Consider the following 16,334-nt stretch of genomic DNA (forward strand, 5'->3'; position numbering starts at 1 on the left):
TGGGTATGAGTAACTACATGATGGGTCCTTTCTGCCTTATTCCATATGGTTTTCGGCTGCTGAAGCTTGATAAAATTATCGATTTTACGGCATTGTCATTGCTGTACGGCATTATTAGTGGAGTAATACAGAGAAAAATACGACTGAAGGAGGAAAAAATATAGAACTCGAGGGCGACGTGATTGAAAGTTTTTAAAATTTAAAGTTTGATGATGATTTATTAGTTACTATGAAGCATCCTTTACAGAGGCCGACCAAAGTCTCGGTGGCCTGCAGATGGATAGGATAGGCAAAAGAAAAAAGTTGTCTGTTCCGATAACCCGACCTACCCTATTTTTTAGACTGCGACCCTAAACTTTTTAGCAACGTAAACACGGAAGAAACAAAAAGACAGAAAACCCCCGTAAAATCACGTGTTCGTCACCTGATATTTGATTTTTGCTTGGGACGTCGACGTCTTTTATGTAATTAGTCCTTTAATATGTATGATACGCTTTTCTGGAATGTTGTTGTGGTAAGTGTTAGATCGCCCTGAACCCCTGAAAAGTGCATATTTAAAAAAATATTGGGGAAAAGAAAACCAGCCGACCTAACTGCCCTATTTTGAAACCATGTTATTGGAAGAGCAAAATTTATGTTTTTAGGGTTACAAATAGCGTTAACTTTTGATACAAATAGGGTTAGTATGACTTCTGTCAGAAAGAAGATTTGTTTTGCATTTAGACCAAAATTAGTGACTGATGCCCCCACCAAATTTTGGCATGTATCTGAAAAACATGATTACCTCTTAGATGGAGGCCTTTTATCCCTAGAAACCTGCACGCCGAAATTTATCTAATGAGTAGTTTAAAAAAATGAGTTTCGACAAGGAAAAAACAAGGAAAATTGCCCCCGAACATACTAATATGTATATTTCATCAAGATTTCATCAAATACGGCCAAGTTTTTTTGAAAATTAGGTTTTCAAGTTTAATTTGTGTATAAAGTTTTGTTACAAATAGGGTTGATTGTTACAAATAGGGTTGACACGTCAACCCTATTTGTAACAATCAACCCAATTTGTAACAAAAGTTAACCCCATATAGGTTTAGTATGATTTCGGTCAGAAAATAAGATTTTTAACATTTTCGACCGAAATTGGGGAAAATTGCCCCGAAACAAACCTATCTGCACAACTCGATTATATCTTACGAGTAGGCCTCTTATACTAGGCAACCTGCACAACGAAAGTTAATCTAACGAGCATTTTCGGAAAAAATGAGTTTCGACAAGGAAAAAATAAAAATTGCCCCAAAACATACTAATATGTATATGTCATCAAGATTTCATCAAATACGGCCAAGTTTTTTTGAAAATTAGGTTTAGTTTCAAGTTGGTTAAATTTTGTTACAAATAGGGTTGATTGTTACAAATAGGGTTGACACGTCAACCCTATTTGTAACAATCAACCCAATTTGTAACAAAAGTTAACCCCATATAGGTTTAGTATGATTTCGGTCAGAAAACAAGATTTTTAACATTTTTGACCGAAAATGGTGAAAATTGCCCCAAAACAAACCTTTGGCATGTATCTGCACGACTTGATTATATCTTACGAGTAGGGCTCTTATCCCTAGGAACCTGCACAACGAAATTTAATCTCACGAGCATTTTCGGAAAAATGAGTTTCAACAAGGAAAACAAAGAAAATTGCCCCCGAACATACTAATATGTATATTTCATCAAGATTTCATCAAATACGGCCAAGTTTCTTTGAAATTTAGGTTTTGTTACAAATAGGGTTGATTGTTACAAATAGGGTTGACACATGTCACCCCTATTTGTAACAATCAACCCAATTTGTAACAAAAGCAGTTTCGGAAAAATGAGTTTTGACAAGGAAAAAAAAAGAAAATTGCCCTCAAACATACAAATATGCATATTTTATTAATATTTCAACATATACGGCAAAGTTTTTTTTGAAAATTAAATTTTGTTACAAATTGGGTTACTTGTTACAAATAGGTTTGGTAATATTCCCCGCCGACTTGTACTAGAATATTGAGTTCTCGAAGGATTCTCACATATAGAGAAATAGTCTAGCAGAATATTACCCGTATCTTGTGCATTATATCATGTGACACACAGCACCCAATGCCCGGGGACCCAATGCCAAAGATCTGTTCAACTACGCAGCGAAAATATCAACGATTAAGAAGACTGACACGTCACAAATTATTGTTTGAATTGTGAGGATCTTTAGAGTCTTCGTGTGTCCTTCTTCCTCTTTCTAATGTTTATTATTACCTATCAGAGTAGATAGTACTGTGCCAGTCGACATCCCTGGGGTTTGTGACGATGTACTGCCTCACCGAACACGGGTATTCCATGATTACAGCAAATACGATAGAATGCCATCCTTGAATCTATACAATCGAGGTTTTCAAAAGATCAGACTTTAACTTGCTACAGAAGTAACAGACCGCACCCATTGCAACGATAAAATCAAAGAGGGACAAAATCGCCTCTTTGCCATTTTTTTCATGTATAGAAGAAAGGAGGAATATTCTTAACGCCATTAAGCCATTTCTAACGTCGAAACAGTGATCTCGTGGGTATCACAAAAGTGTTATTTTTTCAAAGTGCGTGGTGTTGATTGTATACTTTGTCGATCTCTCCTTCAAGTTGGGAAGGTACGAGTAGGAAGATCGCGAACGAAAGAACTGACTTTTACAAAGAACACGAAATTGATAATATACCATCAAGCAAAGTTTGTATCCTCACAGAAAATGAGCAAACATCACTTAATTGAACAGCATTGTTGAACTTGATACTGTATACTACAGTGTTAAACTTGGCATAGGCCTAATAGGACAAAAGAAAATTTCTCACACATATCGCTTATACTACGGTATCGTCACCTGCAATGCAACTTTCAATACGTCAATAAATAAAATTATGAAATATGAGAGGATAGCCAATCTTCTCAAAGGCAGATATTATTTTTGATTGTGACTTAGGTGAGACTAGACCTGGTGATAAAGGTGACATGGTTGACGTCTTTATTCTACTTGCTAAATGGTCAACCCACAAAATACTGGGTAACCGGAGGCACAGTAATGCCTGTAAAGGTTATTTGAAAATGAATTTATTCAACGGTACAAAATAGAAAAATTGAAGAATTCACATGCTAGTCAGCTAGAGGAATACGTTAGCACAATCATTTAATGTATTTTTTTCTCCGTTTAAGGATACCTTTTCTCTGTAAAATATGAATAATGGCAATAAAAGGAGAAAGATTAAAAAAAGGATAGCATATCTTAACCAAGAGTAGTTCGAGCAAATTTACCTCCCATAAATCTATAGCTGTAACACTCAAAAGAAATCGTACGAGTATCCTGTTTCGTGTCTTTCAGAACGTGTTCCGAAACACACTACACAAGCTCTCTCTCTCTCTCTCTCTCTCTCTCTCTCTCTCTCTCTCTCTCTCTCTCTCTTTTCCCAATTTTTCCATTTCATGCCATGTTCAGCTCTATATTATCTACAAGGAAGTCGTAATGGCTTCTATGACGTAAAGTGAATCATCTGAATCTGATGTGGGTAAGGTCGTTAATTCCTGTATTCCTCCATGATGATTCCGGTCGATTTCATTCTCTTCCTGAGACAATGCTGATGGGAGTCTGTAATTCTCAAAAGCTTTCCTTGCTTTCTGACCTGGTACACTGGCACTTTTCTGGGAAAAGCCGCTTTCTTCAACATTGGAGTGACAATCATTGGCTTGGTACTCGCGATAGGCAGGGTTCATCACCAAATGGAATGATGGCGCGCTTTTTGGCCGCGAATGGTGCGCTTCGTCCATTTCTAGTTTTTCGTCTTCGTATCCAGTTCCTCTACGTGAATGTTTGTCGACTTTTCGGACCGACTTTGATGGGCCGAGAAACGAAAGAAGGACCGGTAGAAACAGGAGACCGTGGAGACCACCAAGTGTTATTCCAAGGAACATCGTTCTAAACATGGCGCGAAAAACGTAGGTTTTGATCGTCGATATTAGAGAAATGGCTATCAAGGTTGACAGGACGCTTTGCAGTATGGGTAAGCCAAGCAAATGCAGGCTTTCAATAGCCCGCTCGTTTCGAGAATCTCGCGGTGAAATCACGAAGGCGTAGGTCACGTGAGCCGAGTAGTCGACACTGAAGCCGATGCAAACCACGATGGTAATCATTGAGACAAAATCCAAGCCGACATCCCACAATGCCATGTAACCAATCACACCAACCACGATGGATGCTATGGACACAGTGACGTACACAGCACAGATAGGTTGTGGTATGAGGAGTAAAGAAACCAGCAACATACCAACAGTAGCAATCAAAATATTTTGAATCGTGCTTGGTAAAATCGCATCAAAGTGATCATCAAAAATAAATGACGGGTGATAGGCTAGCATCGGAATCCACGATGAAGTAGCGATCTTTCTAGATTCGTGCATAAATTCTCGTTTTAATTTTGCGCTATTTGTCGTTATACCGCGAGAAAAGATGAGAAATCGCGATGAAATAATGCTGTTGTTATCAGACGAGAAAATGACGTCTAATTTGTAAATTTCGTGTAACGGCAAGAAGGTTTCCCTGAGATAGTAAATGAAAGACGTTTCATTGACCGCTGATAAACCAGTTTTATTCAGAAACAACAAATAGTCCGTTAGCCAGCACTGTGCACTGTACTCTCGACCGTGAAAATAAACATTTTTCTGGTAATTTTTGATAACAGCGTTAATTTCGTTTTGCACCGTGTTGTTTGAGTAATCTAGTTGGTTGCTAATGACGACCTGGATGATGGGACCATAATCTCGAAAATATTTGCTGTGAGTGTCATAATATTGCACGCTATACGAGTCTTCTAATGCCAGCTGTTGCGGTATTATGCCCTCGGAGAGCTGGGAACATCCTAGAATCGCCAACGCGAGGTATCCCAGATAGCACACAAACGTCAAAATTTTAAACCAATTATTTGTTATCAGCGGACCGTAACATTCATTGAAAAATTTCACAAGTAGATGTTCAGATCTACTCTCTTCGCGATTGTGTTGCACCCTAGAAATTCCACCAGCACAAAAGCTCTTGTAAAGAGCAGACGGCGCTTCCGGTTTGGAAACTACTTTTCTGAAGGTAACACAGTGCCTGTTTTGTTTCTCTCGTCGACCGATGAGGGCCATGCAGCCACCGAAAAATGTCAATTGATAGATGTAATCAAAGACAATAGCCATTCCGCAGTAGCAACAAAATATTCGAACCGATGGAAAGGTAGAAATGGCGCCAATACCAAATGCCAAGGCGTCGGTTATACTGGTTATTGTAATGGACAATGCAGCTTCTGAAAAGGTCTTTCCAAGTCGATCTCTGACTGAGAGATGTGGTGATGTCGAACGCCATGATGCTATCATGATGAACATATCGTCAACTCCAACACCTGCGGGGGATAACAAAGATATTTTAATTTAGACAATATTTGACCCAGTGTAAAAAGTACACTGGTCCAAACTTTAGGATCTATGTACACTTATCCTAACAAGAACATCATATTTGGCAAATTTTGGAACATTGCAGTTATCTTATTAAAAGTTAAAAGAGAACATCGTTCTGAGACGGGGAGATATTGAAATCTTTTTGTTCAGGTCAATTGAGTGGTCATTCTTGTAACATCATTTAACAGTCCGTTGTGTCCCTCGTCAATAGGTTAGCAAGTATAAATCAGAATGTCTGGACCAGAACAATTATATCAAGAATGCGAGCATGTCTCTTTGTTATGATTTCAGAGAGATTCAACTTATCGAATTTATGAACAATACTCTTTAGAGATTTTCGTTCCGATGTTTTTGAAACCGTTAGCACTAACAGACTCTAGGTGTCTTTACCGGTTACTGTTCCTTGAAATTACCTAATTGTTGACTCAATATTTTCTGTTGTGATTAATTTTAGGTGAATCTTATAAAATTTGAGGGAATAAGACGATGAGGAATATTTTGTGTTCCATTTGGTCGTGCCACCTTATTGACTTTATGCTCTGAATTCTCCAATTAGCTATTTTTACTGCTATAGCGATGGAGAACTACAAAGTCGACCTATCGGATCTGAAAGGCTGAGCAGTCTAAAACTGACAACTGTTTATGTAACCCGATGTTTTCCAGTACAAGCTTAGACGGGGTTTTTGAAGGTCACCGTACTGTGAGGTCAATTCAGTTTTCAGAAGTAAGCAATGATACTATAATACATGGGAGGCAAATAAATCAAAGTCTTAAAGGTCAACTTTCGATAACAGTCACGTCATGGTGATGTTATGATTCTAAGGTCACTGCAGTGTGATACTTGAGACTGTTTACACATTAATAAATTGTTTGAAGATTGAAGTCTGTAAATAATTGGCGAAGAACTGGCTTACCTAGAGTCAGGAACGGCATGCCGATGACAAGGTGTGTGAATGGTACACCAACAAGCGTCAGCAACCCAAACGACGAGACCACAGCGAGAAGCGCCGAGATCCCACCAAATGCTGCGAGCAGAGGCTTACTGGCCACCCAGTCCAGCATCATGCAGGAGACGACGGCGAATGCGGTCAACGTGAAACATGAAATGATTAACAGGTCTATCATTGAGAGTAGACAATATCGACAAAATCATGATCGAACGTAGTCGATACAATGAAGGTCATGTTAAATTTGTCTGATTGGTAATTCGATGCTAACGCAATGAAGGCATCTTCCCATCGTCTGCTGACGTCATCAAGTTCAGCCGACCGCAAAGAGTATACTAGGGAAATGGCTTTGGCAAATACGATAACATCTTTGTCGTCTTGTATTTGTACTCCACCAAGACCACTGCCTATAAAGAATTCCGCGTCTTGAACGACGGTAAACGGATACGACAATGTCAGGAACTTGATATTTCTGGCGTTGTAGTGTAATAATTTCAATACGAGATTAGGGTCAACGCACTCTGTCTTCCATTTTCCACAGAGGTCCTCGTATGAATAAGTTTTGTTGCCGGATTCAACTGTTAAATTTACAACCTCTTGATGAAATTGGATGATTTCATGTAAAATGCCTTCCCGGAGAACACTATGGCTGTCCTTCGCTATGATGAGCGAATGCGCGTATCTCCCGACCTCCGTTTTACGATCCGGCATAAAATCGGTGTCATAGTTGACATGGAAGTACTTCTCGACCTCCCGTCGGTGTTCCTTGGCTGGACCGTTTTCCGGACTGAACAGATACTCAGTGTCCGTGTTCTGTTGAATTCGGAACACACCGAACGCCAACATCACGGTTATGACGACCGGCGTGACGATGAACGGCAGGTAATGGGAAGCGACGAATTTGCCGTATCTTTCAAGCAGCCGGCTCAGTCGTTTCTCGATGTAATCGAACGTCATTGTCGTTCGGCGGTCACACAAGGCTTTTCGAAAGCAAACAGCACTTACGATACTGCAGACTGTGTATAGTCCCGTTGTCGCGCCATTTCACGCGAATTCCATGATTTGAAAGACAACGCCTGAAGACTGAACATCCCTGCTTTGAAGAGCAGCCGACAGTTGCTACCGCGGGAGCGAGTTTCCTTTCACGTTCAGCAGACGATAGTAAACTTTGCGTATAGCACCCTCCTGCATGGCAATATGAAACTGCGTAACGTATATTCAGTACATTATTCAAAATACAAAGAGGTCATTTTTTATCATTGAATCCTACATGTTTACTTCAATGTAGATCATAATTACATTAAGAGAATGTGTTGTACACACATGTACCCATTATCATTGTATCGTCGCAATTATATAATAATATAAATAGGAAAAATCTTACACGAATGAGAAGCTTTATTTGTTATAATTCATTCAGTGTTTTGAACTTGCCTTGCCCCAAGGGCGAACTCACATGGACTATGATCCCTGCTCGTTTAAGAATAAGGGGTCACTTTGTCGCATTATAAACTACGCCGACGCGACGAGAGAAAAAACTCCGCCTTCTCGAGGATTCAAAGGAAACCATTCAACTGCTATTACTTCATTGCGTCTGAGGCGGGATTAGGCCTAATGTGTTCCAATGCGGTGCGGCATCGTGGAAATGGCCCCGTAATTTTTCGCCTGGACGTGAAAGGCTTTTATGATTTGCCGATTTGACGTTTGAGAATTTCGAAAAATTGTCCTCAGGGAGAAATCTGTAAATTGCGAAACCTTTGTAACATATGCCCGATTCAGTTTGAAACTCGGCATGCAAGTCCTTTAAGGTGATTGTAGTTTAATTTGTTCAAATTGTGGTTATATTTTTATAGTTGTATTTTTGGAGTTCCCATACTTGGTCGAAAAATCTTTTTCTCTCAAAATGCTCAACCAATTGCTTTGAAATTTAGTATGCACGATCTTAGGGTGGGCCTGTGTCAGATCTGTTCATATTGTGGTGAAATTTTCTTACTTATATTTCAGGGGCAAATTTTCACATTTTGGTCAAAAAATAATTTCTCACAAAATTCGGCTTGTATTGCTTTGAAACTTTATACGCATCATTCTTGATTGACCTTTGCCAGATTTGTGCAAATAGTGGCGAAATTTTCATATCTGTAGTTTTGGGGCAAATTTTCCCATTTTTCATCCAAAAATCATTTTCTCCCAAAGTTCTTGTTAGATTGCTTTGAAACTTGACATGCATGATCCTTGGGTCAACTTCCATCTGATTTGCTCAAATTGTTAAGAAATTTTCATTTTTGTATTTTGGGGACAAAACTTCCAATTTTTGGTTAAAGAATTCATTTTCTCTCAAAATTCTACTTGGATTGCTTTGATATGCATCATTCTTGAGTTAACCTTTGTCAGATTTGTGTAAATCGTGGTGACATTCTTGTTGGAATGCTTTGAAACTTGATATCTATGAGAGATTAGGAGAAGCTTGCTTTTTTTGCATTTCATTTGTAGCTTAAGTTCCCGCTGGCACCGAACACCCGCTTCCCCGTTAAAAAAAACGAATGCTCCCTAAGTGATGGTGATATTCAAGTCTCACGTAAATTGTATGTACGTATGCATGTATGTAACAACTAGCAATAACAAAATCCAATTTTTTAGCATTGTAACATAAAATTATGAGTGCCAACGTTGAGGGATTCCAGCAGGTTGAAGTTGTAAGATTGAGTTTCGGACGGCAGTACTAGTTAATTTGTTTAACTTGTCTATGTTTACAGCACTAAAGGTTTTATTTTGTCAATTCACATGGTAGTCTGCTGTCCCATACGAAGATTAAGGCGCTCGTTCTCTGTTAACAAAATCAATCGAGGCTGCCAATAAATTAATCGTAGTTCACAGACAAGAGATAAGATAACTTCTGACAGAGAGGGCATTAATTACTTCGATATGGTTTGCGTTAGTCACTGAAACATACACTTGATTCCATTGTAGCTAGCCACGACGCAAACAAGTCATATCACCGTGACAATGTAAAGTTCTATTGATTAAAATTTCCAATGGAAAGAAGGAAAAGAACATTTCTGACAGAAAAATACCGCACTTCCTATTTTTTGAAACATCACTAAATTTATCCTGCGCGCAACGGAAACCTTCAATTCGTGATAATACTCTTTCAAATTTACAAGTCGTATTTCAGTCTTGACCCCTCCCTGTAGAGATTTTACCTCGAAGCGTTCCTCACGTGGCCAACCACTGTAACTATGTAAGTCTTGAGATGAATTTAACTTTGTAGAGATCTTAGACAAGGGACACTTCAGACCGGACCTTTGACAGTGAACGACACCGTGACGGTCGCCATCTTGCAATAAAGTACAAGGTTAAGTTGTGTTACAATCTACATCTTGGTGTGTCAGTTTCAGTTAATGAAAGCATGACGATCCAGACTGATACCTCAACTCGTAATTCCCCTAACTACGAGCGCGACACCATCATTGCTTCATTGCAAAGTAAAATCACAGCTTCCCATATAATCTGTAATCAACCTCGTGATTTTCGATCGACCTCCATGAAAGGATTACAGTATCGAAGGACACTGACACACAGTATCTGGTAATTCCCAATCAATGTCTTTTGTTAAGATTATACTCGAAACTGTAACGTGAAAGCGGTTTATTGGTGGCCATGCAAATGTGAGACTTTTGCTGACTGTGTGTCTTCGGTAGACTGTCGACAGTCCCTCGTGCCTTCTTTTGACCGGAGTCACTTTATTAAGGGAGCCTTCAGTAATTACAGGGTGGGGTGGGCCGGGGGAATTGGGGGGAGGGTCACTTTTTAGAAAACAGTTCAAGGGGGAGGGTCACTTTTTATAAACCTATCTTGGGGGGAGGGTCACTTTGGACAGAAGCTGATATTATGGCCAAAACTTTGATTGTCCGTGTGATATTTCCTGAATAGGAAATCACCAACAAAATACGCACACACTTATAGACCACCATGCGTAGTGAATTGACATTTGTGAGATTCCAAAATCAAATTTCTCACACAACCATAGACTTGTAACCAATCTAGTCTAATCAAGAACAATAATCTTAATAATCAAGCATACATAAATGCACAGATTTATCTAATTTTGTACTGAAAAAAAAATTATTCATAGTTTCATCATAGACCCCAATGCATAGTGAATTGACATTTTGGTGAAATTCCAAAATCAAATTTCTTGCACAACCATGGACTTGTAACCATTCTAGTCTTATCAAGAACAATAATGTGAATAATCAAGCATACATAAATGCACAGATTTATCTAATTTTGTACTGAAAAAAATTATTCATAGTTTCATCATAGACCCCAATGCATAGTGAATCGACATTTTGGTGAAATTCCAAAATCAAATTTCTTGCACAACCATGGACTTGTAACCATTCTAGTCTTATCAAGAACAATAATGTGAATAATCAAGCATACATAAATGCACAGATTTATCTAATTTTGTACTGAAAAAAATTATTCATAGTTTCATCATAGACCCCAATGCATAGTGAATCGACATTTGGTGAAATTCCAAAATCAAATTTCTTGCACAACCATAGACTTGTAACCATTCTAGTCTTATCAAGAACAATAATCTTAATAATCAAGCATACATAAATGCACAGATTTATCTAATTTTGTACTGAAAAAAAATTATTCATAGTTTCATCATAGACCCCAATGCATAGTGAATCGACATTTTGGTGAAATTCCAAAATCAAATTTCTTACACAACCATAGACTTGTAACCACTCTAGTCTAATCAAGAAAATTAATATCAATAATCAAGAGTACACAAATGCAAAGATTTACCTATTTTTTGTATTGGAAAAAACTATTCATAATTTCATCATAAACACCATGGATAGTGAACCAACTTTTTAGATGAAATTCAGAAATCAATTTCTTGTACACAAATGTTCATTTTACTTCCCTATTCAAGCAAAGTACATTTAAATACATTATCAAACATATATAAATTACAGATATAGCATGTTTTGTGGGGGTAAATTGTCAATAATTTGCCTGATAGACTCCATGTATTATGATTTGATATTTTTGGATGAAGCACTAAATCAGCTACATCTTGCCTTCTTATAGTTGCACAAAATATGGTGACCCTCCCTAAACTGTATGAAATATCATATCTCTTCAAAAATTCTTGCGTGATAAATTGCGACTGTCCCTCCAAAAACACCAGCCCTCCCCTCTGTAATTTGTCCCTAACATAACAATTGAACCAATTGTTATGTAAATTAGCTGATACTGTTTTAGTTATTCCCGGGGAGAATACTGCAGTGGTTGGGGGGGAGGGTCAAGTTTTAGAATGTCGGACAAGGGGGAGGGTCACATTTTAGACGGGGGGATTGGGGGGAGGGTCACATTTTACGGTATAGGTGTTCCCGAAATTCCCCCGGCCCACCCCCTGTAATTACTGAAGGCTCCCTAAGTGCGATAGCAATCCAACGTAGGCGATCGAGCGCCGAAGGCGCGAGGTCGAGTGCCGAAGGCACGAGCTTGTACCAGCTATAAATATCGGAAGCTACGCGAGACCAAGCAGTACAAGCGACTGGCGAGAGTCTATGTCTTCGGCGGCTTATGAGGTTTCACAGTAGGGAGTGTGTAGGAGTATATTAGTTTCAGTATACATGGTATACAGCACCCATTCGAGGTAAATGTAAACATGTAAACAAGCGAGCAAATTTCAAAACATGTTTATATGGATGTGAATCTAACCGCTGCATTTCTTGTTAATTAGTTGGGTAATTAGTGACTCGTCTTCTTTTTGCTTAAAGGTTTAAAATGCTTGATGCAGATCAAAAACAAAAAGACAGCGATCAAATGTTTTGACAAAAATGGTAGTTATCAGATATCGAAATTTGACATAAACAGAGTTTTCAAGTTAGAATCCATGTTAGGCTTTGGTACTATACGCAAATGACGGACGTTCAGTCAAATTACGTGGTCCTTCATATATCGCTGGTAAGAAAAACCAAGATTCACTCTCCGATGTATTGCTATCGAAATACTTACATACTTTATTTGTTCAAAATCAATTTTTCAGAACAAATATTTTCAGCTAATTTGAAATCGTAAAATATATGTTAATAAGTGCAATACGAATTAGTTCAGTCGTGTGTGTATTGTGAGTCACAAGGTATAGCCGTGAATGCGCTACTTTGGAGTGATATTAACACTTCGATCTGTCCCAATCTTCAAATCCTTTGTTGAAAGTCGCACGGTTTCTCGCCAGACACAATGCCAGTGCTTTGTCACACTCGCACACTTTCTCTTTACAATCAGCGAAACCAAGCACTACGGATATAAAGGAGTAGTGTGCAGCACGCTCTGAAAATTACAAACGAAAGGGAAATCCCTTGTTTAAGCAGTAAAGGCTGACATTCAACATTGTTTTGTACGTTGTAGTTTTGTGTGTTCGGGGTTGCTTACGCTGTGTAGAGAATTAGTTGCACACTTTCAGATTTTGGGGTTTATAGTGAAATGTCGACACCAAATGAGCATGAACATGACGAATGCAAGGTTTTTCACCATTGAATACTAAATATATTGTTGACGCTTTACTTTGAATTTATGATAACTCATTACAACGTACCCTGAATATCAAAACTCATCAGCTGCTTGGTTGCCATGTCAGAACAAGCACCTGATGATACTCAACACAATCTGCAAACACTTGAATGGTGACGAAAATTTAAGACGCCACAGTTTCATTGGAGTTTCAGTATTTGGGATTTTTTTTACAAAAAACAAAACTTTCCAAATAAAATCTATGATGTGTCGGCATTATGACTACTCACTGCATGTGATCTGGACGTCCCAGCCGAAGCAGTTCTTTGTTGTGTAATCGTATTCTGACAAATACGTCTCGATCGCTAAGCATGATCTCTTTGCCTTTGACCTTTCGTAACACTGGTCGTGACGTCGGCAACACCTATAGATTGGCAGGGGAAATCATGTTAATTACGACAAGACAGGATGTGTGTAGATCGAAGTAGGGGTAACAGTTGGAGTAAAATTTAGCTCAGAATTTCAGATTAACTATACAAGCATATTGCAGGAAGCGTATATACATTTAGAGTATCTGTTTTACTCTTTGTCATAATTAATCAATATGAAGTTAGTATTTCTAACTTGATTTATTTATTTATATGTTTATTTAACTCATTTATTGATTAGTTGACCCATTCATTCATCTAGGTTTACTAGTATATCGATTAATTATTTACTTATACATTGGTTCATGTATTTATTATATCATTTATTCAATTGTTGATCCATCTATTCACCCATCCATCCATCCATTAAGGTAGTACACGCCTCGAAAGTTTCCTCAAAACTTTCTCCAATGAAACTTTTAACCCTCCTCTAAAACCCTATAAAAAAAAGAGGGTAATCGTGCAAAGTAGGGGTACTAGCGAAACAAATTATAACCTAATATTTCACGATATTTGAAATTAAAAATGGCCGCCATCTCTGTGTTAACGCTATAGGGAAACTACACTTTTTTTGTCGAAAAACTTAAAGGGGGGAAAATGTTTCTCACTCCAAGAGCTTTACATGAGCCTCCACAATCGGTGAATTACAGCCAGTCTCGACTGTCTATGGGTGAACAGACTAAAAGTATTGAACATAATATTGAGAGTCCGAATATCTGTCCCCGAGGCGAGTTCTACCCAAACAATTGCTCTGCTCAGTCTCTAGATCGTGACAACATATATGCGGTGAAAAATTATACATGATCAAATCAAGTGTATTGTTTGCACAACACGTAGAAAACCAGTTTATTGAGTTATGAACTTACTCGTCAGACGGTCAACTGGAACGCCCTCACCGCCCGGTCCACAGTAACACCCATAACCAACATACTGCAGAGGGACAGCTATGCCATTTAAAGCTAGTGCACACTGAATGAGGTCGGACAATTCTAGAAGATCTCGATCTTGTCGTTCGATCTTTCCCGCCAAAACTTAGCTGCATGAGGAAAAGCAGATCAGATCAGACACTTTAGTATGTATCATTTGTTTAATATCAAGAAAATCTTGGATGTGTGTTAAGCATCGACTCCTGATTGCAGCGATGGGAATTTTTTTCAATATTCAGTAGCGAGGCGAAATTTGTGATATATCAGCGCCCGCCAAGATAAACATGAGTTTGCTTGATAAGTTGCAACGTCATAACTAAGGTAGTTGTCGTTCATTTAAATATGTCGACACTTGCAAATTAATCATGGAGTCTAAAAATACTGCCTTTGTTAGTTGCTCACCAAGCACAACTGAAAAATAAACAAATAAAAAAGTGCTATTTTTTATATGTTAATGAAGCGTTCAAAATATGTCTTATGTAACCGAAGTGTTTTCTGTTCATATACACATGTTGGGTCACGCAGTGTGCTGTCCAATGTGTATGTGAATAAAGATAGATTCATTTGGAATGATGAATGCTCGTGTAAATTTGATGTGAACATTTCGTCAAGGTCTAAATGAAATGCATTACCCGGTGGTTTTTCGAAAAGGAGCTCGAAATATTACATTATTTACAGTAAGTAATGTCACCTCTACATATTAAAGCAAATGTTTGATAAATTATTAATCGGAATATATTTCCTGTTGTCCTCACATTATGCTATTATCACGGGTAAAAACCTAATCATTTCAAAATATATCACAGCTTTTATGTCAAGAAAACGACGGTGTATCGATTAAAAATTAAACCTGTACACATATACGGGTATAAACACATCGAAAAAGAAATGCAGGTCACAGGAATTTGACATCAGACTAGCGATGTCGAGCGCTGTTTGACAAGTTCGACATTGCGTTTGCTTCGATTCAATCAAATTCTTACAAATGCTGAGATTTTAAAACATTTTACTTACCTAGCAGATGTTCGTCCCACACCGCAAACATAAACAGAATTCGAAGCCACCAGGAAACGATGTTATCACATGTACCACTGTGTATCATGGTGGAGTTCGGCTCACCAAGGCCATGGCGTGCCACAAAAACAGCTGATAGGGTGCGCAAATCCAAGGGAGCGTTCATTTGTTATTTAAAAGGGTGGTCAGCAAAGTCTGAGGGATGGGTCAAATTACTTATCGAATTCGCCATGGGAAAGTGATCATTTTGTGTTTGCAAATAGAGAGTTGCACATATTTTGTAGCCTGACCACATGTTTTCGGATGACAGCTAAACACATGAAAAAGTTATGGCTCGATGTTAACAGACGTGCTCAAAAATTACCTGGCTAGTTCAATTGGCGTCGCTATTGGCGTGCACAGAAGTCAGTAATATTTTTATGTAGCGATGTGTTGTCTGAAAATTTGCGAGTAAGGGGCCGGGTAGTTATAGTAAAATTTCTCTATAGGGGTCTTGGCTATCAGACATTCTTACTGCATTGTAGATGACTGTCGTTGAAAGTTTACAGAATAAAAATAAGAAACAGTTTGCTTTCTGAGGTGATGGCATCTCAACTTTCCGACCCTTGGACTACGTTGGTGGCTCTACCCATCACGGACCGAAGGGAAGCACATTAATTGTATTTGAGCGTTGCGATTTCTACTTTCACAGTGATAAAATTTGTGTACGTCAAATAAAATTCACGGGTAATATATATCAAATACTTTTGACGAGGAGCCACTGCAGAATTTTGATATCCTACGCCGATAGGTGAGTGTCAGCTGTCTCGGCCAAAAAGTATTTTAACTGTTTGCTATTGAGGGCGCTGTTTAATGGTGTAAGGAAGTTAGTTCAGTTCAGTCTTGGCTTTCCATGGCAGTCGTGGTTCGTATGTCTGCTATCTCGATTGCCTGTCACTAATAAATATCATTTTCTAAGGAAAACAATTATCGACACGAC

At 38.4% G+C, this 16,334-nt stretch overlaps 2 protein-coding genes and 1 long non-coding RNA gene across 3 annotated transcripts in view; 1 reads left to right on the forward strand and 2 right to left on the reverse strand.

Annotated features, from left to right (window-relative positions):
• LOC139137307 (uncharacterized) overlaps positions 1 to 16,334 on the forward strand; it is a 622,870-nt gene that overhangs the window by 205,355 nt on the left and 401,181 nt on the right. The window lies entirely within an intron of this gene.
• LOC139137329 (patched domain-containing protein 3-like) lies at positions 3,333 to 10,334 on the reverse strand. The gene is given in 3 exon segments (XM_070705365.1): positions 3,333 to 5,448; positions 6,418 to 6,631; positions 6,634 to 10,334. Coding segments are annotated over 3 exon segments (2,916 nt in total). The 5' UTR covers positions 7,408 to 10,334; the 3' UTR covers positions 3,333 to 3,520.
• On the reverse strand, positions 12,472 to 15,972 carry LOC139137051 (uncharacterized). Its single transcript, XR_011553302.1, has 2 exons — positions 13,278 to 15,972; positions 12,472 to 12,807 (listed from the first exon to the last, which is right to left on the reverse strand). It is a non-coding gene; the product is annotated as an uncharacterized lncRNA (long non-coding RNA).

Source organism: Ptychodera flava, chromosome 1 (genome assembly GCF_041260155.1).
Source record: "Ptychodera flava strain L36383 chromosome 1, AS_Pfla_20210202, whole genome shotgun sequence".
Lineage (NCBI taxonomy): Eukaryota > Metazoa > Hemichordata > Enteropneusta > Ptychoderidae > Ptychodera > Ptychodera flava.